This window comes from Xyrauchen texanus, chromosome 45, assembly GCF_025860055.1.
Source record: "Xyrauchen texanus isolate HMW12.3.18 chromosome 45, RBS_HiC_50CHRs, whole genome shotgun sequence".
Lineage (NCBI taxonomy): Eukaryota > Metazoa > Chordata > Actinopteri > Cypriniformes > Catostomidae > Xyrauchen > Xyrauchen texanus.
Genome location: NC_068320.1, coordinates 971,866 through 995,682, shown reverse-complemented (window position 1 = coordinate 995,682; position 23,817 = coordinate 971,866). Strand labels below are relative to the sequence as shown.

General features: G+C 38.7%; 1 protein-coding gene across 1 annotated transcript in view; it reads left to right on the top strand.

Annotated features, from left to right (window-relative positions):
• The window catches only part of ptprb (protein tyrosine phosphatase receptor type b), a 78,916-nt gene that overhangs the window by 8,713 nt on the left and 46,386 nt on the right, over positions 1 to 23,817 (top strand). The window contains exons 3-8 of the mRNA XM_052118159.1: positions 9,980 to 10,243; positions 12,463 to 12,726; positions 16,873 to 17,142; positions 17,589 to 17,861; positions 18,433 to 18,699; positions 20,560 to 20,820. Coding sequence (XP_051974119.1) covers positions 9,980 to 10,243; positions 12,463 to 12,726; positions 16,873 to 17,142; positions 17,589 to 17,861; positions 18,433 to 18,699; positions 20,560 to 20,820 — 1,599 coding nt within the window. The remainder of the gene's footprint in view (positions 1 to 9,979; positions 10,244 to 12,462; positions 12,727 to 16,872; positions 17,143 to 17,588; positions 17,862 to 18,432; positions 18,700 to 20,559; positions 20,821 to 23,817) is intronic.

The following is a 23,817-nucleotide window of genomic DNA, read 5'->3' as shown; positions in this document are numbered from 1 at the left end:
ATTGCATATTGGAATGGCATATGGCATATTAGAAAGACATATATATATATATATATATATATTTTTTTTTTTTTATTCTTTATTTCACCCAGTCTGATTTTAATGAAAACATAAAAAAAATTTTTTTATAGTCTAATCAAACTCTACTTTTCCATTTTTAATTTTTAATACATTTGGTATTTATTGTATGTACCAATTGTAATTTTTAATATTAAAGAATACTGCTGTCATTACCACTAAGGCAAGCATCTTAGAGAAAAATGACCCTAGCAACTGGGCCAATGGGTTGCTAAGAAGCCTGACTGGAGTCACTCAGCATACCCTGTATTCGAACTTGCAACTCCAGGTGTAGTAGTCAGCATCTTTACTCGCTGAGCTACCCAGGCCCCCTGGCCATCCAATCTTTGATTTTATTGATACACTCTGTTAATTTGGAGAATTATAACTTTTCGTTTTGTTTAGAAGAAATATAAAGCTTGGTAGCATCTGCATAACAGTGGAAATGTATTCAATGATTCCTGATAATATCTCCCAGGGGAAGCATGTATAAGGAGAAAAGAGGTCTTAAAACTGATCTCTGTGGAACTCCATACTGTTTGATTTGACAGTTCCCTGTTTAAACATACAAAGTGGTAGCAGTCTGCTAAATATGACCCAAGCCATGCTAATGCAAGTCCACTAATGCCAACATAATTCTCCAGCCTATTTAAGAGAATATCGTGATCTATTGTGTCAAAGGCAGCACTTAGATCTAAAAGCACTAGAAGGAAATGCCGCTGCGATCAGATGATAAGAGCAATTACTTTATAACTCTGATAAGTGCTGTCTCTGTACTGTGATGGGGCCTAAATCCTGAATGAATTTCTCATATATTCCATTTCTCTGTAGAAATTAACATAGTTGGGAGGACACTACCTTTTATAGTATTTTCGACATAATTGGTATATTTGAAATCGGTCTGTAATTAGCCAATTTTCTAGGATCAACCTGTGGCTTCTTAATTCATAACTGCCATTTTAAAGTTTCTTGGGACATGTCCTAAGGATAGCGAGGAGTTAATAATATTAAGAAGAGGTTCTGAGATTACTGGAAAATACTATTGTGCTGCGATGGAATATTTGGTTCAGTTTAGGCTTTATTCCTAACCAATTTAGCCACAGTACTGAATAAACATCTAGGATTATTGTGGTTATTTTCTATGAGTTTGCTAAAATATGCTGACCTGGCAGCTTTTAGTGCCTGTCTGTAGCTACGGACACTATCCTTCCATGCACAGCGAAACATCTCTAATTTTGTCTTGCACTCCATTTTCCAAGCTGCTCTCTTGAGAGCATGAGTCTGATCACTATACCGTGGTACGAGGCTTTTTTCTTTCATTTTCTTTCATCAAAGTCAAGAGTGCTAGAGAAGACTGTATTCATACTTTCTGTTATTACATCAAGTTCTTCTAGACTTTTTGGCCTACTGAGTATGAGAGACAATTCTGGAAGATTATTAGTGAAGCTATATTTAGTTGTCAAAAGAATAGTTCTACCTGAAAGATTGCGTGGTGTAGATTGAGTGACATTAGCTGAGCGCAACAAACAAGAGATGAGGTAATGATCTGAGTGTAACGTCTCAGCTCACAGACCACTCTTTAAACCACCAAAGGGAGCTATCTCCTGAATACTAAAACATTACGAAATACATCTCCCAGAACCCTTGCTTTTCGTGTACCAATCTTGCTTGCCTTTAAGATTTACAAGTGTGGATTTGTTTAACTTTGATTGCTGTTTCCTTGTTTATGACCTCTGCCTGGACTTTGATTATGCTTTTTGTCTGACTCAAAGAGAGTTAAGAATATAGAATATTGATAAATGCTAATCCCAATGTGTCATTTTCATTATATATGTGAATGCTGAAGTCACCAACAATTAAAGCTCTATCTATATAACTAGTAGAAAATTTGCAAATTCACCAAAGAAACCAGAGTAAAGCCCAGGTGATATATGTTCTGTAGCAAGAGCAAGATTTTTTATTTATATCTGACGGTGTCACATTAAGCATTATTAGTTCAAAGACTTAAACTTATATCCTGTCCGTTACAAAAAACTTCACTGTAAATTGTAGCAACACCTCCTCCTCGACCCTTCAGGTGAGGCTCATGTTTATAACAATAACTTGGGGGAGTAGATTCATTTAAACTAATATGTTTATCTGATTCAGTCAAATAGAGCACAACCAAACTATGATCTGTAATCATTTCATTTACAATTAGTGCTTTGGTAGAAAGAGATCTAATGTTTAGTAGCCCTACCTTTATATGATGTTTATCATAATTTGTTTGACCTTGAGTTTGACCTCAATAAATTATTTTTTAAATGATTTATTGTGAGTTTTGTGTTTGGTAGTTCAGGGAACAGACACCGACTCTATATGATATCTAGGTGATACAGTCTCTATGTGTTGTATTTTATGTGACCTATGTGACGTCTCAAGGCAGCTAGCAGACATTCAGATTAGCCAGTGTGTCTGCTTCCTGACCTATGCAAAAAATGTTCAAATACTATCATTATTAAGACTATGAGCTAAATTACTAGAGAGGAGAGCAGCACCTTCCCTGGAGGGATGGAGTCCGTCTCTCTCTTTAGCAGGTCAGGTCTACCCCAAAAACTTTTCCAAATGTCTATAAATCCTATTTTATTCTCCAGACACCACTCAGACATCCAGCCATTCAGTGACAATAAGCTACTATAAACCTTGTCACCACGATGAGCAGGGAGAGGACCAGAGCATATTACAGTGTCTGACATGGTTTTGTTCTCTTTAACATTATCTTTAGTGAACGCATGTGGTATAATACACAGAGATGAAACAGTAGGAAAGTGTAAAAATCCGAAGAATGCGTTAAAATGGCAAAGGATAAAACGATGAACGTATAAGAATAAGAATAAGCAATGCTAGGGGCCTGGGTAGCTCAGTGAGTATTGACGATGACCAGGGGTGGAAAGAGTACTGAAAAATTATACTCAAGTATGAGTGGGTAAGTACTGTTACTTCCCAAAGTATTTTAGTGTGAGTAGAGTAAAAGTAGCTGTCCTAAAAACTACTCAAGTAAGAGCAAAAGAGTAGCTCTATTAAAAGTACTCATGAGTAGTGAGTATTGAATACTGAGTTGCAAAACCTATGCCCCATTATAATGAACACTGTACGCCAACTTTAAAATACATCACTTATCTATGATCAACACTACATGAATCTGATTCCAAAAATTTAAAGGGAGACATGATAACAGAAATGAAAATATTAAAAATGTATTTTCAATACACAGGTCACCATTTTAAATCGTAATGTATGAAACAATTACATTAAAATCAGTTTATGTTTAGGGTCTAAATTTCCCTTAATGCCAACAGAGCATTATTGTTTTGCATAAAACATGTTCAAACAATGCAAGGAATGCAAAAAAATGCTAAATAAGCAGGATCATTTGGCACATCATGTCCTGCAAAATAGAGGTGGTAGAGCAGGAATGGGAAAATTTGTTTGGTACAGGGGCTACAAAAAGGGATTCCGCTTAAAAAAGGAATTATTCACCCAAAAATGAAAATTCTCTCATCATTTACTCAACCTCGTGCCATCCTGGATGTGTATGACTTTCTTTGTTCTGCAGAACACAAAGATTTTTAGAAGAATATCTCAGCTCTTTTGGTACATACAATGAAAGTGAATCGGTGCTAAAATTTTGAAGCTCCACAAATCACATAAATCACCATAAAAATTATCTAATCCATGTGCCTCCAGTGGTTTAATCCATGTCTTCAGAAGCAATATGATAGATATGGTGAGAAACAGATCAATATTCCTTTTTTACTATTAATTCTCCTCCCTGCTCAGTCAATCTCTACTTTAACTTTCATTTTCTTCTTGTGTTTTGGTGATTCGCATTCTTCATGCATATCGCCAACTACTGGGCAGAGAGAATAATTTCTAGCAAAGATTGATTTAAATATTGATCTGTTTCTCACCCACACATGTCATATCACTTCTGAAGTCATGGATTAAAAAACTGGAGTTGTATGTATTAATTTTATGCTGCTTTTATGTGCTTTTTGGAGCATCAGAATTTTAGCACCCCTTCACTTACATTGAATGGAGCTACAGAGCTGAAATATTCTTCTAAAAAGGACATTTTTGCTATCGCAATTGATGTAATGAACACCCCTGTTCTAGATGTAGAACATAGGCTAAATAAAGACAACTACTCAAATGTTTGATCGAGGAAATCTCTCTTTTTTAAATTAACATCTAGATCATTTTATCGCCCAGCCCTATTGATAAAATTGCATTAACCTCTCACAGCAGCCCAATAATGTCAGTGATAGATAGTTCAATTACAGGCTACGTTATAGACACAGAATCTGGTAAGCATAAATATTAAATTTTCCTCGATATGTTTCTTCAAATTAGAGGCAGGTTTAATGCTGATATATGGCTTGAGCAAGTTAAACTCACATGACACGATCAAGTAATTGGCCTTTTTCACTGCAAAAAGCCCTTTCAGGTGCTGCTGTGATGTTCAGGTGTTGAACTGTGTTTGAGGCATTCTCCATATCCATAACAGTTGGTGCCAGATCTGCAGCTGCCCCTAGCCAATCATGTTGATAGATAAAAATAAAATTAGGACAGGGAAGTAGCCAACACAGACGGTGGGAAAATAGCACATTAGAAGCATAGTTACAGCACTTAAAATGTATTCAAGTAAAAGTACACAATTTTTAAACTATTTAAAAAAAGTAAAATTCTTGGTAAAAAGTAGTTAATTACAGTAACGTGCATATTTGTGATTCGTTACTTTACACCACTGATGCTAACTACCACCCCTGGAGTCATGTGTTTGAATCCAGTTCATGCTGTGACTCCAGCCAGGTCTCCTAAGCAACCAAACTGGGTAACCTCCTCGTGGTCGCTATACTGTGTGGTTCTCGCTCTCGGTGGGGCGTGTGGTGAGTTGTGCATGGATGCCGAGAATAGCATGAAGCCCCTACATGCGCTACTTCTCCACAGTAACAAGCTCAACAAGCCACGTGATAAGATGCACTGATTGACAGTCTCAGATGCCGAAGCAAATGAGATTCGTCCTCCTCCACCCGGATTGAGGCGAGTCACTATGCCAACATGAGGACTTAGAGTGCATTGTGAATTGGGCATTCCAAATTGGAGAGAAAAGGGGAGAAAAATCACACACAAAAAGAGAATAAGCAATGCTTATGTGCTTATAAAATTTCCAAAATGCAAAACAATTAATAAATAAGTGATATGCTTGATTGTGGTGAATACATTTTTACAAGTTAAGAAGATGTGTACATAAACTATGATGGAAACACATGTACTTAATATATTCCTATTGAATTTATACAGGAATATAGATACATATCAAAAAGTAATTCCCCCAGTCAGAGCTGGTTAATGTGGCTCGGGATAGGGAAGTTTGGGGCCCCCTGCTGGAGCAGCTGACTTCGGATAAGCGGTTGAAGATGGATGGATGGATGGATGGATCAAAAAGTAATGTGACCAATTTTCCAAGAAGTATCTTCTTCTTTGATGAACATTTTATAAAATTCTGAATTCAAAGTCATTCTGCTATTTTTTTTATTATTTACCATGCTCTTTTCTGGATTAATTTAAATATTTTTTTATGATTAACATTTTTTACTAAAACACAGAAAAACATAAAATAAATACACAGAATCCAACTCCCACTCCTCCTCCTCCTCATCCCCAAACCCACCCCGAACTGCAACAAACACCCCTGTGGTCTTACATGAACACATACAAAGGAAACAAAAACCAAACAACTAATAAAGAGAAGGGAAAAAAAACATATACACTGTATATAAATCACACACACTGACTATCACACCCCATATCCACCCCATTTTCCAACAAACAAATCCTGGTTCCCTAAACTTCTATAAGACCCCTCCTCTAAGGCTGCCACCCTCCCATCTTCAAGCACCAATCGGGGGCGCTCCAACCGACTTCCAACCCCTATAAATCACCTATCTTTGCAACCATAACACAGGTTAGGACTCAATACTCCACATGTTTATTCTCCTTATTGATTACACCCCTTCTCCCAAAATACAGTCTGGGGAAAAACGAAAACCAAGTGCACCCTCAACCAAAACCCTTGGCTCTTAACTCACACCCAAAAAACATGGGTTGCGTCTCCATCCTCGCCCACCTTCCCATATCGCTCTATGTGTTTCTTTAAGACCAAGCCTATACAATCTAGAGGGGGTCCAATAGAATATATGTGAAATCTTGAACTGCATAAGGAGCATCCTTGCAACTCTAGATACAGACTTGACATTTTTTTAGAATCCTAGATCACGCTCTCTCCTCCAATACCAATCACGCTCTCTCCTCCAATACCAAGTTTAAATCTTTCTCCCATAATCTCTCGATAGAGCTTTGACTCTGTCCCCCAGACTCTGAATTAACAGGGAGTAATACACTGATGCCTCATGAACTTTTCCAAAAGCAGTAATCACCTCTTCCATACTATCTGCCGCTTTAGGGGGTGTGTGTTACTCCCAAAAACAAAACATAGCTGGTGGCGCAGCTGTAAATGCCTATAGAACTGAGATCTGGGAATCCCAATATGTTGAAACAAATTTTGAAATCTCAACACTCCGCTCTCATATAGGTCACCGAGTGTAGCAACCCCCCTCACAATCCACTCTGACCAACAGAAAGGGGACTTATCAATACATAATTTTGGGTTCAGCCATATGCTTGAGGAAACATAAATGTCTGAATTAAACACTCCGGACACTTTTGACCAGTGCAAATGTGAAATAAAGGGGTGTAACTTAACTTCTCCAATTAGTTTGATAAAAAGGCTTTGTAATGGTGAAATAGGGGCAAGAACTTTCTGTTCAATACAAAACCAGGGAGGGGCTCTCTCAGGTGGAAGCGACCAGTGAGCCAAATGTCTGAGACCGAATGCAAAATAATAAATCAAAATCTTGGGTAGGCCTTGCCCACCTTTTTTAATTGGTATATGTAACTTGTTAAAATGTAATCTAGGACGCTTACCATTACAAATGAAGGACTTCACTATGCTATCAAATTGCTTTAAGTAAGAGAGAGGGACATCTATAGGGAGAAATTATAGCAGGTAGTACAGTTTTGGAATACAATTAATTTTAATAACAATAACCTTCCCAATCATAGTTAAATGTAATGACGCCCACCTGCCCATATCGCTCTAGAACATTTTAATTAAGGGATCAAAATTAACTCGAACTAAATCAGACAAAGTTGCTGGGAATAAAATTTGAAATAAAATAAAATAAATAAATTATAATTAAATATCATCTGTGAAGAGCAAAAACTTAAAATCTGGAAAATCATCCTCCTTTCATGACAGTTGATAGAACAATAATGGGGAAAGAGGGCAACCCTGCCGGGTGCCCCTAACCAAAGTAAAATAATATGAAATTAATAAATTTGTTTGTACTGTCACTACCAGGTGTCTATAAAGTAACTTAATCCAATAAAAGTATACCTGAACCCATATATTTCCAAATTCTTAAAAAGATTATGCCATTCTACCGTATCAAATGCATTTTCGGCATCAAGTGAGATGGCAGTGACTGGAGTTTGATAATGTTATCAGAAGAGCTGAGGCCCTGAATAAACCCCACCTGATCTATATGTATAAGAGACATATTCACTTTACTTAATCAGTTAAACAAAATTTTAGGGAGTTCTAATGGTTCCACAATGTTTCTAATATCTTCATCAGTAGACGAAGACATGGAACTATAGAGATCAATATAGAATCCTTTAAAAGCATTATTTATATCAAAGGTCGAAGTAAAAATTTCACCACCATCAATAAATTACATTTATTGATGGTAATTTCTACATTAAATGTAAGTAGAGTGACGTCACTACCGTGTGTGGGGGAATTGCGTATCAACTTGTTAAAGCACCAACTATATGATTTGTTTTACTCTGTATGTCGAAAAACCTCTTAACTCACCAGGGCATGATCTGAGACTAACATGTTTCCAATTGAGCAATCAACAACAAATGAAATGAGGGACTTAGATACCAAAAATGTTTTAATATCTATTCTAAAATAAATCTTATGGATTGATGAAAAAATGTATAGTCCCTAGAAGATGGGTTCAGAAGTCTCCAAATATCTGTAAGGCCAAGATTTTTGCACATCATGTGAAGTATCACTGTTGCTCTAGGGGGCTTACACACTTTTGCGTCACTATAATCAAGGACTGAGTCCATAAAAAGATTAAAGTCTTCTCCCAATATTATATCATGAGGGGTGCCAGCAGCTTGCAAAATTCAAGCCCTTCAAGTTTAATAAAAAAAATCCCTGATCATCAGCATTAGGTGCTTAAATATTAGGCAAAATCAACCTTTGTCCCTGAATTTCTGCTAAAACACTAATGACTCTTTCTAATTTATCTTTCATCAGTTTGAGACATTTGGATTGTAGATGTTTATATATCAATATAATGTCTCCCCTGCTCTTACTTGAGCCAGCACTAAAGAAAACATGTCCACCCCATATCTTCCCAAATATTTCAGATTCCTGCTGGAAAATATGTTTTTCTTGAAGAAACACTATATCATATATCCTACGTTTAAGAAAATAAATAACTTTCCTTTTTTTATGTGGTCCCCCAACCATTCACATTCCATGTGGAGAGAGATCATCCACTCATATTATCTGACATTTTGACATATTAGGAAATATAGATTAACTTCCTCAGTTTATTGATTTTATGGAAGACATCACTTGCTGTGGGCATTTAAATATTTTGTGTCCATCCTTAGTATCTATTCTCAATTTGGCCAGAAACATCAGAGCAAAAGCAATCTTCCATTGATGTAAGAGTTTCTTGCATTCTTTGAATCGATCACGTTTCTCTCTTGTCAAATTCACAAAGTCTGTGTACAAGAAAATGCTGTGATTCTTCCACTCTGATTCCACTCCTAATTTGGCCAGAATTGATCAGGGGCTGTCTCCCTCAGCAGATCTCCGAGCCAGGTCTCTGTGAGCTTGCTCGATTTCCAGCTTGTGGCCTGTTATGTCAAGCAGACTCGGAAAGAGCTCGACTACGAATTTCACAATATCTCGGCCTTCCTCATGCTCAGAAATTCCAACAATTTGGATGTTGTTTCGCCGGTTGCGGTTCTCCAAATCCTCCAGTTTTTCTACTTCGCTTGTGGATTAGCAGATAATTCCCTCTCCGATGACTCCAGATAATCGATCTGTCTCTCGACGTCCCCGATTCTCCAACTCGGAGAATTCATTTGCATTGCAGTAATCGATCGACATATTACAGCAAGATCCTCTAAGTCTGCAACAACTTTTGTCAGCATCACAGATATATTGGACAGTTGACCCTGAGTTTCCCTGGTCTACAGGCTTATTTGAGGTATAAGCTTGAGCATGTAAGTTTCTTTTAATATCTCCAGAGTCCAAGGATTTTGAATTCTTTGCCATGTTGACTTCAAAGAACAGTTATGTAGCAGGGTGTATCGAATCTCACCGGTTTAAAAATTATTAAAACTAGCAAATTGCACAGAGCTCGGCGTTTACACGTCTGCTACTTGCTTGGTGTCACGTGACTCTCCCTTTTTATTTTTTAAATGTCAAGGTTATTGTAAAGGGAACAATGGAAAGGAGGAGGCGAGAACCGGCTTGACAATATAAATAATAGTTTAATGAAGAAATAAACCAAAAGACACAAACACACATGACAGTCAGCTTCCCGCAAACAATCTCTCTCTCGTCGCACCACCATCCGCAGTCGGCCTTTATCCCTCTCTGAGGCTTAATTAGCCTGACAAGGGACCAGGTGTGTATAATCACGACCCGGCCCTGCCCTCCGCCCTTACACAAAATGTTTTACATTATATGATATTAGCTCTAACTGTTGATGATGTATGTCTATAGGACCATCAGCGGTGGAAAATCTCAGCATTTCTGGAGATTCAAACAGCTTGGAGGTTTTGTGGCAGTCTGGTCCAGGACAAACAGAGCGATGTTGGATTGTTCTCATAGACAGCAGGGACATGGATTCAACATGGAATTACACAGTCGCAAGCACAGCCACCTCGTATGTAATAACAGGGTTGACATCTGGACGCCTCTACAATGTCACTGTCATAACAGTGGTGGCAGGGCTACAAAATTCAACATCTGGACAAGCACAAACAGGTATTTTGGATTTGATATTCAGAAAAAAAAGTTTTAATTTGAAAATAAATAATTATTTTGTATACTTTTTCTGTCTCATTACATTTTCTAAGTCATGTCACAAATCCTGTGTTTTTTTGTTGTGAGAATGATTAAATATTTGATAATTTGGCTAGCAGAAAAGTAGCCATTTTAACTCAATTAAATGTCTGTATTAAGCCCTAATATTATGCGTTTGACCTGTCCCACCTCAGAAGTCTTGACTTTCTCAACAGTATCCAAGAACTAAAATCATATGACATATACATTTAGTGGTATTCAATTAATTATAGTAAATCATTATTTTTAATTATTAACAAAAAAATCTATTACATTTTTATTACTAATAAAATACATTTGAGATGTGTTTTCCCCATTAAAAATGTATCCTTAGAATTGTGAGACCCAAGTGACAAAATTTTAACAATTTCTAAAGCATGACAAAAAGACAACTTAATAAATATTCCACTTTCACAAATTTTACAAAAATGTTGTTGACTACTACATTTGTCACATTTTACATTCCTTGCATAAATCGAAAGTTCATTGCAAATTTGCTGTAAACTTGCAGCTAATTCATCACTGATAAATTCCCTAGCAAATGAACTTTGCAGCAAACTTGCTACAAATTGTTCATGGTTGTCAAATGTTTGCTGCAGGTTCACCACTAGCGGTGAAGAGCTGCAAACTTCTGGCAAACATTTGCTGTGAATCACAAGCTCATTTGCATGTAATAATAATTTGAAGCAAATTTGTGGCAAGTTTGCAGCTAGTTTAGCAAGGGATGCAATCATATTACCCGTTATTTTTTAAATTTAAAACATTTTGTGTTTTTTTGTATAATGCTTATAATTAGGGTTATGAATAAATGCATTAATTCAGTGTAATTGGTTATATAAAAAACGAATCATGCCACCACAGCATAATAAGGAATTTTCAGCTTTTCATGGCTACACACCACACTTACAGATGGCACAAGATAAGGACGCATTCTTACATTCTAACACAACTAGATGGAGCACAACTCTAAATGCAACTTACCCTTAGAAAATATCTAAACTAGCTGCAAATTTACAGCTCGTTATTTTCACATGTAAATGAGCTTTTGATTCGCAACAAATGTTTGCCAGAAGTTTCCAGTTCAGTAGTGGTGAACCTCCGGCAAACCTTTGGCAAATATTGATAAATTGCCGCAAGTTTGCCACAAAGCTCAGTTGCATGTGAAAATTATCAGCGGCGAATTTGTGTCAATGATTTTCATAAGGGTTGTAAAACTTGACCTAAAAACTTGGATTTTACACAAGAAACAACCAAAGTGATAAACAACCATTTAATAAGTTTACCTCAGACATATTGACAAATTCAATTGCAAAATGGATTGCTGTTGAATGTAGGTTAATGATAGGCTTACGTTCAATAGCATGGAAATAAACAATATATTGCCTTTTAAAGACACTTTTTGTATTGTCTAATCAATGATTTTCTCTTCTGCCACAATAATTTAATGTATTTATCCACCATATCATGTAGAAAATCTGATTGACAGTAACGTTTAATGTTTATTGCTATAAAGTTAGATCAGATATTAGAGCTTTAAATTGACTTTAGACATGGAGTTTACCCAAACATTGGTAACAGGGTTGCAAATTGCAAATAAAACGGCTGTATATAAATATATGTTTCACTGACCATTAGCTGAAAAAGAAAGATAAATTGTAAGTTATTCGTAGAAACTACCAGTCATTTTTACTTCCATCAAAACTCTTTTTCTAATTGTGTGAGTGGCTAATGTTCACATATCTCTGCGTGTATAACTTCCTCTGCAGTATTTAAAGCATGTTAACACCCTTTCCTGTTTTTAGCACTGAAAGGTTAGCTTTGTCTCTTTTGTTATCTCACCTTACGTCATGATGTTTCAATCCTAAAACATACTGCATTCCATTGACCCTGAATTCGTTGAATTCTATTGATTTTGTTCTGCAATTTCATTTGATTGACTGTTCTGTTTTACTCACCACTATAACCAAGAACTAACTCAGACTGCATTCACTTGTTTTGTCTCAATAAAGTATTGTTATTAGATTACTAAAAGTAAAAATACATTGTATTATTTTTACTAGCATTAGTGAGGTAAGCAAGTAGTATGCATTATTGTACGATCTTTAGTAAGTACTGTAAATAATCTCTCCATTTCTATACAGTTCCCGCTGCTGTCGCTAACCTCCGTGTGGAGAACAATGGCAGCCAGAACAACCTGCAGGTTTTATGGGATAAAGCCTCTGGTGATGTGGACAGTTATCTTGTCAGTGTGATATCACCTGGTTCAAAGCCCATTGAGAAAAGCCTCTCCTCAGATATTACAGCTGTGATGATTCATGATCTAATCCCTGGAAAGGCCTACCAGGTGTCCGTCAAAACCAGGAGTGGAACACTGTCTAATCAGACATGGGTCACAGGAAGAACTGGTGAGTAACAGAGAAAATGTCTCTGAAATGCAACAACTGCAATTTCATTTGGCCCCACTTTATATAGGGTGTATTTAACTACTATATATGAACATTAAAACACAATGTATTTAAAAAGATTCATATTTGCTGCTATTGAGGTTGAATAGATTTAGGGGGGTGTATTTATGCTTAGGATTTAGATTAGGATTAGGGTTTATGGTATGGGATAGGGTTAAGTTTAATTGTAATATTAACAGTGTAACTTACTTTAAATGTAACTACAATCCAACAACATGTATGTACGTAACAAGAGCATTGTATCAAATTCATAAGTACATAGTAGTTCATGACACCTAATATTAAGCGGTTCCTATTATTTCAATGAATTATGCTCTTTGCAGACATTTTCTTTTGACCTTTCTTTTATTACTTAGAAGCTACAAGAGTTACAATGTGAAAATTTGCATTTATTTATTTTTCATGTATTTTGTTTACATCACTAGTAATATTGTAATGTTCATTTATGAATGCATTAATGTTTGTTGTGGTTCATGTTAGTTCAAAATGCACTATTAAAATTTAATAAACATATTTTCTTTACAAATAATGCATAAGTAAAAATTATTTTGAACTTTTTCTTTTTATATTTCTTTTTTATTTTATTTTATTACATGAATTTTAGAATTGCTTTTATTTGGTATGTATTTCTTTTGCTTAAATGACAGCATGCGCTGGAGTTGGCATGAACAAAAACCCGAATAATGTTCTAATGTTATCCAGCATGATTTGAAATCATGATCTTGTGTGCTTCATTCTGACCGTCTGTTTCAAAAGTTCACATGTCCAAAGTTACTATTTTGTTTGCATTTAAAACATGAACTATAATAAATGCTATATCGTAAAATTAAGTAGACTTAAATAAGATTCTGCATAATATTTGAATGAAAATAATAATTAATATTTGTTATTTAACTACATTAGTTAACATAAACATTGAACAATATTTTTACAGCACTTATTAAAGTTAATTTAAACATATACATATATATATATATATATATATATATATATATATATATATATATATATATATATATATATATATACAAATTTTAATACATTCAATATTTGTTCATATTAGTTAATGCATTATGAACTAACACTGAAAATTGTTTTTTTTATCATTAACATTAAACAAGATTAATAAATACTATTAAAAATGACTGTTCATTTTAAGTTCTTTATACTGTACCTATTGCATTTACTAATGAACAAACAGAACAAGATCCTTATTGTAAAGTGTTACAAAAAATGAAATAAACAAATATCCCTCCATCTTCAACCGCTTATCCGAAGTCGGGTCGCGGGGGCAGCTGCTCCAGCAGGGGGCCCCAAACTTCCCTATCCCGAGCCACATTAACCAGCTCTGACTGGGCGACCCCGAGGCGTTCCCAGGCCAGTGTGGAGATGTAAACCCTCCACCTAATCCTGGGTCTTCCCCGAGGCCTCCTCCCAGCTGGACGTGCCTGAAACACCTCCCTAGGGAGGCGGCCAGGGGGCATCCTTACCAGATGCCCAAACCACCTCAACTGACTCCTTTCAACGCAAAGGAGCAGCGGCTCTACTCCGAACTCCTCACGGATGACTGAGCTCCTCACCCTATCTCTAAGGGAGAAGCCCGCCACCCTTCTGAGGAAGCCCATTTCGCCGCTTGTACTCGCTGACCTAGTTCTTTCGGGTCATGACCCAACCTTCATGACCATAGGTGAGTGTAGGAACAAAAATTGACCGGTAGATCGAGAGCTTTGCCTTCGGCTCAGCTCCTTTTCGTGACAACAGTGCGATAGAGCGAGTGCAATACCGCCCCTGCTGCCCCGACTCTCCGGCCAACCTCCCGCTCCATTGTCCCTCACTCGTGAACAAGACCCCGAGGTACTTGAACTCCTTCACTTGGGGCAAAACCTCATTCCCTACCTGGAGTACGCACTCCATCGGTTTCCTGCTGAGAACCATGGCCTCAGATTTAGAGGTGCTAATCCTCATCCCAGCTGCTTCACACTCGACTGCCAAGCTGATCCAGTGAGAGCTGAAGGTCACGGACCGATGATGACATGAAGACAACATCATCTGCAAAAAGCAGCAATGAGATCCCAGCCCACCGAACCAAGCACACCTTCCCCACCCCGACTACGCCTCGATATCCTGTCCATGAATATCACAAACAGGATTGGTGACAAAGCGCAGCCTTGGCGGAGACCAACCCCACATGGAATGAACTCGACTTTGTGCCGAGGATCCGGACACAGCCCTCGCTTTGGACGTACAGGGATTGGATCGCCCTAAGAAGGGACCCCCCACCCCGCATCTCAAGCAGCACCTCCCACAGTCTCTCCCGGGGACCCGGTCATACGCCTTCTCCAGATCCACAAAACACATGTAGACCGGATGGGCATACTCCCAGGCCCCCTCCAGGATCCTTGCGAGAGTAAAGATCTGGTCCATCGCTCCACGGCCAGGACCGAAAACCGCATTGTTCCTCTTCAATCTGAGGTTCGACAATCGGCCTAACCCTCCTCTCCAGCACCTTGGAGTAAACTTTACCAGGGAGACTGAGAAGTGTGATACCCCTGTAGTTGGCACACACTCTCTGATCCCCCTTTTGAAGAGGGGAACCACCACCCCGCTCTGCCACTCCTTAGGCACTGTCCCAGATTTCCACGCTAATGCTGAAGAGGCGTGTCATCCATGACACCCCTCCACATCCAGAGCTTTCAGCATTTCTGGTCGGATCTCATCAATCCCCGGGGCTTTGCACTGCGGAGTTGTTTGACTACCTCAGTGACCTCCCCCAGGGAAATAGAATCTGATCCCCCATCATCCTCCGGCTCTGCCTCTACCATAGAGGGTGTGTTGGGATTTAGGAGTTCTTCAAAGTGTTCCTTCCACCGCCCAATAACCTCCTCGGTTAAGGTCAACAGCGTCCCATCTTTGCTGTATACAGCTTGAATGGTTCCCCGTTTCCCCCTCCTAAGGTGGCGGACAGTTTTCCAGAAGCACTTTGGTGCGGACCGAAAGTCCTTCTCCATGGCTTCTCCGAACTTTTCCCACACCCACTGCTTTGCCTCCCTCACGGCCGAGGCCGCAGCCCTTCGGGCCTGTCGGTACCTTGCAACTGCCTCCGGAGACCTCCGGGACAACAAATCCCGGAAGGCCTCTTTCTTCAGTCGGATGGCTTCCCTGACCACCAGTGTCCACCACGGTGTTCGAGGGTTACCACCCCTTGCGGCACCTAAAACCTTGAGGCCGCAGCTCTCCACCGCGGCTCGGCAATGGAAGCTTTGAACATTGCCCACTCCGGTTCAATGTCCCCAACCTCCGCAGGGATGCCTGAAAAGCTCCGCCGGAGGTGTGAGTTGAAGATCTCGCGGACAGGGACCTCCTCCAAACGTTCCCAGTTCACCCAAGACTACTCGCTTGGGCTTCCCAGGTCTGTCCAGAGTCTTTCCCCACCCCCTGACCCAACTCACCACCAGATGGTGATCGGTTGACAGCTCTGCCCCTCTCTTTACCCGAGTGTCCAAAACATATGGCCTCAGATCCGACGACACGATTACAAAATCGATCATCGACCTTCGGCCTAGGGTGCTCTGGTACCATAAACAAATATGCCAAAAAAAAATATTTTCACATTTACTGGTTTGGAACACAGATATAAAGTATAGCAGGGTAAACTTCCAAAGCCAACAGCAGATATTTTTATATTCTCATTTGGAAAAAATCTGCCATTATCTTTTCACTACTTTCCACAAGCGGAAAAGAGTTTAGAGCGGTACATGGATTACGACAGTCAGAACAGAGAAAGATGACAAATGTCCTGTCACTCCCTCAGCAGATTCAGCAGTGGTAACTAGTTATGTTTTTTAACTTAATGCCAGGGCAAAATAACACAAACTATCATATAAAAAATGGAACATAAAAACTTCTAAATAAACTGCAAATGTGTCGTCACAGTGCGTAAAAAGGGTCCAATTTATATCGTTACGAACAGTAGAAAACGAAATAATGAAGAAAATGTACTAATTGAAGGCTTTTGCATATATTCACTCCAAGTACATTGGCACATCAAAATCATAAATCTGTATGTTTACTTTATGAATATTGTAGCTCCAGGGCAGGTGTCAGATCTAATGATGGAGAACCTGTCTGCTCGTGGAGTTCTGAAGATCACCTGGACACCTCCTTCAGGACAATGGGACCAAACCTGTGTGCTGCTCTCAAACGGAAGTGAGATCCTTGCTAACCAAACGATGAATCAAATGGTGAAGGAAGTGATCTTGTCAGGGTTAAATTTGCAGCCTGGCAGAATGTACAGCGCAGCGGTCAGTGTAGAGAGTGGAGGACTGGCTTCTACCGTCTACTACCAAGGCGAAATAGGTATAACCTACGTGCCAATACTGTCAATAAACTATACATGATTCAAAATACTGTAGCAAGTAGGAAAGATAAAAATGTTACTGCTGTTTACAAATATCATTAATTAGGCATCCAAGTACTGAAGGTCAGTAAGCACATATTGCATCTGTTAGTCTTATTATTATTCTGTCGTTATCTTATAGAACTGTATAGCTAAAAGTTGTGAAATTTGACACATTGGTAGACAAGAGCCTGAACATTACTTGTGGCAAATTTGGAGGCTCTAACTGAAACCCTCTAGCGCCACCAAGAGTTCACATTATGCATATAACTTTTGAATGCTTCATATGATTGGATGCTATCACAAACCTAGCCTTAAATTCCCAGCACTATGCGCATACATCTAAACCAGTGGTGTGGTCATGGTTAAGTAACATCTCTCTTGCTATCTGTCTGTTTGTTTTCAGCTTTTCCACCAGTATCCCAGTTACACATTCGTCACTCTGATGAGAGCTCCATTAGTGCTCTATGGAGTCACGCAGCTGGGTCGTCATCCCGTGATGGCTACATCGTACAGCTTTTTCACAGCAACAGCTCTGCAGTTATTCAGACTCGAACTTTGAGCCGTGACATGAGAGAATGCACCTTTAACGTCATCACACCCGGTCGTCTGTACCACATTATTGTAACCACCACCAGACAAAACCTCCGGAGTTCTGCTACACTCGAGGGACGAACATGTATGCCTATCTTGCAATTTTCGAATCAAAAACTACTCAGTATACCTAGATTTTCTGACAGACTTAAACGTTTTGGTTCAACAAATGTGAAGAATATAACCAACCCGGTTTCATAACAAGTCACAATAAGATGGAGATATTGTACAAGTTGGCTTGTAGAAACTTTTACGTGCATTGAGAAAAATAAACTCACTACAAACAACATTGTGACGATTAAAGTCTAAACCCTTTCCCAAACCCCAAACATAACCATTATTTTAAAAGGAAACTAACTTGTGTACCACAGAAGAAAGGAAATATATGGCTTTGGAATGAGACAAGGGAAGCATTCATCATTTGTATTGGATAAATAAATATGGAATCAGTAACAGCATTTTGTTATAATGTTTACTTTATTAAAATACATTGTTAAATAGAAGGCAAGCTAAAATGTTATGCCTATATTTCTGTTTTTTGCTTGGTTGGTCTCTGTAGGAATATAAGACGTAACTTTATGATAATCTAGTATGAATAATTATGAATTGTCATGCAATTGTGTTAATCTGATGGTAATCAAATTGTGTATTCTCAGTACCGTTGAAGGTGAATCACCTGAAACTCAGTAACAAGGGACATACAAACAGTCTGAATGCCAGCTGGGAGAAACCACATGGAGATCTGAATTACTATCATCTGCTGTTGTTGCGGGAAGATCAGGTGGTCTACAACATTTCTGTTCCAGCAAACATCACCTCCACCGTGCTTCAGTTCCTGAAAGCTGGCGCTTTACACAAGTTACTGGTGACCACTGTTAGTGGAACACAAATCTCCAAACATGCTGAGGCGGAATGTCGTACAGGTAACATAACAGTGTGCAAGCGTGCAGAAACCAGCTAAATGTGGTTACTTATTTTAAACTTACATTTTTTTTAAATGATACCAATGTTAAATGAAAACATGGTCAAATAATTTAAAGTTACAATTCATAATATGCACTTACTTAAGCAAAATCATGTATAACATGACTTTACATTGTTGAATGATTTAACCATGACTATTCATGTAGTATTAGTATTATAAATATTAAGAAGTATGATAATGTATTACAATTTTTTTTACAATTATGAAAAGATATAACAAAAGCAATATATATCATATTTTTACATTTACAGTGCATTTAAACAGGCTTGATAGAATGTGCTATCAAACATATACAAAACAGTGGTCAGATATTTTCCCACATATTAAATTCATGATAGAATCTCTGCAATGCAATTCCCTGTTCCAATACAAAGGGGATTTGTGGAATTTCAGGAAGCTAGATATAAATGGAGCACGTTGTATTAAACACATCCTTCTGAGCTGAAATGGGTTTTCTATTTTGAGCCAGAAATTTATGAACTCTAAGTGATCTAAACAATGAAGTTGTCACACTTGAAAACAACTTTAAACTAATACAGAAAATAACAGAAGCTTACTGTCAAAAATGCACTCTAATATTAAGAGACAATATTTGAACCTTGGAAATCATTTTCAGGTTGATTGTCTTTAACCATTTCAAAACACAGCATATCTCTCATTATTCATTGAAATACAGCAGGGGTGGAGCCAGGAGTTTTTCACAGGGGTGTGGGGGGTCATATCATCGAAGGGGGTATAGTGGTTGTTGGTGTAGACAGACTAACTAAATTGTGCCCAAGACAAAAAATGACCAAAACGGCAATTGCAAGTGAGGTGGCCAATGGGGTGGCCAGGCTTTGGTTCTTGGTGGCTACCCCCTAGATCTGCCCCTGAAATACAGTTCTTTAATGTGATTGATTAGTCTGTTAATTAAAACAGACTAAATACAAAAGTCATAGTAAATAAAAAATATATAAAAAGATATCCACACAACAAACACTGGTATAAAACGTTTTAAACAATTGTCTGGTGACTGTGTTCGCCCATACAGGTCTCTACAGTCTACTGTCACAGTCGATTTTAATATTTCAATGCTGTTTTATGTTTTGGAGCTAATGGGAGTGTATCCTTTACGTTCAGTGTTTTAAGAGCTGAAAACTTCCTAACTCATATGATCTGCACATTAAACAACAGATATCTGACAGCTTCAGGTCAATACAGTGCCTGCAGAGACACTAAACCCATAGTTGTGTGTAAAAACAAAGTCATCCTTGTTGCAGCAAATTCTGGTCAAGTAATCTTAGTATAGAGAATACATCAATATTAGATCATTGAAAAATTACTCTGGAGTCATTCAAGAATTTCTGAGAAATTCAAGCATTTCAGACAGCAGTGAACACCTTTAATAGATTCCCTTAAGAAAATCGAGAGTTTGTGGCAAATTTGCCGCAAACTTGTCTCAAATTCACCTCTGATAAATTTCACACAAATGAGCTTTGTGGCAAACTTGTCCATTATTGCCAAAGGTTTGCTGGAGTTTCACCACTACTGGCAAAGATCTGCAAACTTCTGGCAAACATTTGTAATGAATCAAAAGCTCATTTGCATGTGAAATTAACGAGTGGCAAGTTTGCGGGTTTAAGGGTTAGCTTTTTGTTTTCCCAGGGAATACACAATAGATCTACTGTAAGTCACTTTGGATAAAAATATCGGCCATGTAAATAAAATTAATGTTCATTTTTCACAAATTGATAATTACCAGGCAGATGTCGACCACTTGTTTTTGTGATTGTTACTCGTCTCTTTTTCTGTTTTTTAGTGCCCGCTGCTGTATCTGACATCACAGTCACAAATAATGCTCCACACTCTCTTAATGTGTCATGGAAAGCTGCAGAAGGAGATGTGGACAGTTATATGGTGATGCTGAAGGACCAGGAGAAGATCGTACACACTCTCTCTGTGTCTAAAGTGACTACAGAGTGTGTGTTCAGCAGTCTTGTGTCCGGTCGACTGTACACCATCTTCATTAGCACACACAGTGGCAGTTACGCAAACCAAACCGTTTTACACCAGAGAACGCGTAAGATGTTTCGAGAGTTATAACTCTTATTGCATTATTTGTGTCATATTTTGTTTCATATTTCATTAGGAAACTAATGTCTGAATCATATCTCACCCCCAAATCAAACGAAAGTAAGCCTATTTTTACCTTGTGTCAATATAGTTTTGAATCATTTCTGTAAAAATACATTTATAACTATCCAAAACATAACATACCTCTGTATACATTAGAGAAGAGTAAAAGTACCTCTGATAATATGGCGAACAGCAACAGTTGCTAAGGTTGGACTGATCAGAAATGTTTCTTACCCTAAGAGACCCAAGCAATGATATTTATTTTTTATAAGTGAAATAAGCACATACAAATATAAGTTGATAAGTGTTTTTAGGGAGCCACTGGTTATAAAAATGCACATTTTGTTTTGGGATGAATTTTGGAAAAACGTTGCAACACTTGAGCATTTAGGTTTGTTTTAAAATGTTACCGCTGTTGTTTTAAACATTAAGTGAAAGTTTTAAATTAAAATCTAATGAGTACTGTTGATATTCATGAAATATTTCTTGGTATAATCAAAATCACGATAGCCAAATCACCATAGCCATATCTATGTAATGTAATATATTTAATAGTCCATGTAAAAAAATTCAAGACGGAACAGCTAAAAAAAATAATTTGGAATTGTTTATATTATTTACTTGATGGACTCCATTGTGTGAATATATAAAAAAAGTTTGAGCGATGGGTTTTTGCTTCAACTAAAATTGATATTTGATATATACAGAAGTACATATATGATTGTCATCTCCCTCATGTTCTTCAAGGAATCTTATTTTGAAATGTTTCCTCAGACTTCATCACCCATAATCATCTGTTTCCGATCCTCCTCACCTGTCCATCATTCCATCATCAGCCATTGTTTGTATAAATACCCTCCTGTTTTGATCATTCCTTTGTTAGTCCTTGAAGTGTTATGTTGTGTTATGTTTATCATGTTAAGATTTATAGTTTGTTCCACTCCAGCATTTATTATTAATAAATAATATCTACTCCTGCCTCTCTCCTCTCTTCCACTCCAAGAACCAGCATTACAGAAAGACTGACCTAACAAAGAATACATACTCTCCGCGATTCCTCTCCACCTTCTACTCCACTTGTGTTTGTATCGCGGCACCGTTTTGTGGTCTGTTCTGCATAACACGGCGGCTCATTTTAGCTTAAAGCGCCCTATTCAGTCCGGGCCAACCCACCGGCACGCTCTGTTCTTCCTATGGCCAGTCCACCCCTGATCTTCCCAAAAGTACTTCGGCCCACTGGGAAAATGCCCGGTATGCCAGATAACCAGTCCAGCCCTGCCTCTGTGCCATTTATGGAATGGGCTTAAACTTCATCATCCTACAGCCCTTCCGCAAGTGAAGAATCTGCCCTTTTTAGAATATGTCCAAGCCATGCTGTCCCTACATCTCCTCTCACCTCTACCAACCCACAAGGAAGACCTTCACAAAGTCCCGGTGGTAGATTTCCCATACGCTATGAATTATTGCAGGAACTCCGGGCCACAACCAGCGCCCATGCTTGCCACGGTCAACGAGCCAGTGCCCACGCCTGCCATGTTCAACGAGCCAGCGCCCACACTTGCCAGGTTCAACCAGCCTGTAGCCTCGACCGTGCAGAGCCTGTAGCCTTGACCATTCCAGAGCCTGTAGCCTCGACCGTCCCAGAGCCTGCTTTCACATAGCTTATTGTCCTAGATTCCATTCCCACCTGTATGCCCACCCAGTGTACTCCTCCTCCACTGGCTCTACCCAACACCATGGACACACTAGTTCACACAGTCGGTCACCTGGCTCCACCTCAGCTGTCCGATCCTCCAGCTACGCTTCGTCACTCCGAGCCTCCAGCTTCACCGGGGACCTCCTTCCCTATGGCTCCACCTCAGTCTTCAGATCCCCCAGCTCCTCCGAGCCTTCGGTGCTACCTCGGTCCTCTGAACCTGCGCCTCCACCCTGGCCCTTTGAGCCATTGGCTGCTCTCCAGTAACCAAGTTCCCTGACTCTCGGGTCTCTCACGGCTCCGCCTCCCATGGCTCTGCTCTTAGAGCCTTCCATGGCTCCATCTGCCTTTGTTGAGCCTCTCCTAGAACCGCCCTCAGACTCTTCCACGGCTCCGCCCTAAGACTCTTCCATGGCTCGGCCCGCTTCCCCAGCTTCTCCTCCTCCAGCAGTTCCATCTCCTGACCCAGTCCTTGCCCTGTGGCCGCTTCCAGGCCTCCTGACCCAGTCCTTTCCCTGTGGCTGCCTCCCAGGCCTCCTAACCCAGCCCCTGCCCTGGGCCCACCTCCCCAGATCCTTCTTCACCTTCTGCATCACCCTACCCTCCTCATCCATCTTTGGGAGCCAGGAGTTGCCTAATGTCACAGACTGTCTCAGTCATGTTCTTCAAGGACTCTTATTTTTTTATATTTACCCGAATCCACTACCCTCGTCAATTACATCTGTTTCCAATCCTCCTCACCTATCCTCCATTCATCTGTCATTGCTTGTATAAATACCCTCCTGTTTTGTTAATTCCTTTGTCAGTCCTTGAAGTGTTACGTTGTTACATGTTTATCATATAAGCTTTATAGTTAAGGTTAGCTTTATAGTTTGTTCCACTCCAGCATTTATTATTAAAAGATTCAAAGTATCTATGCCTCTCTCCTCTCTTCCACTCCAAGAACCAATGTTACAATGATATTGTTACAATTAATTATACTGTAATATTTTTCAATCATAAACATGCGGTAAAATTAAAGGTCAAATACTTACTTGGAAAACTATTAAATCTGTTCTAAAAGTAGTGTTAGCATTTGTGTCATGATAGACCTGGACATGATAGATTTTATGATAAATATTTAAAAAATGTCACACATTTAAAGAAATGATTATTCGGTCATAATTTACTCACACTATAATTTTCTAATTAAAGTTGAATTTCTAGCCCATATGACTTTCTTTCTTCTGTGGAACACAAACAGAG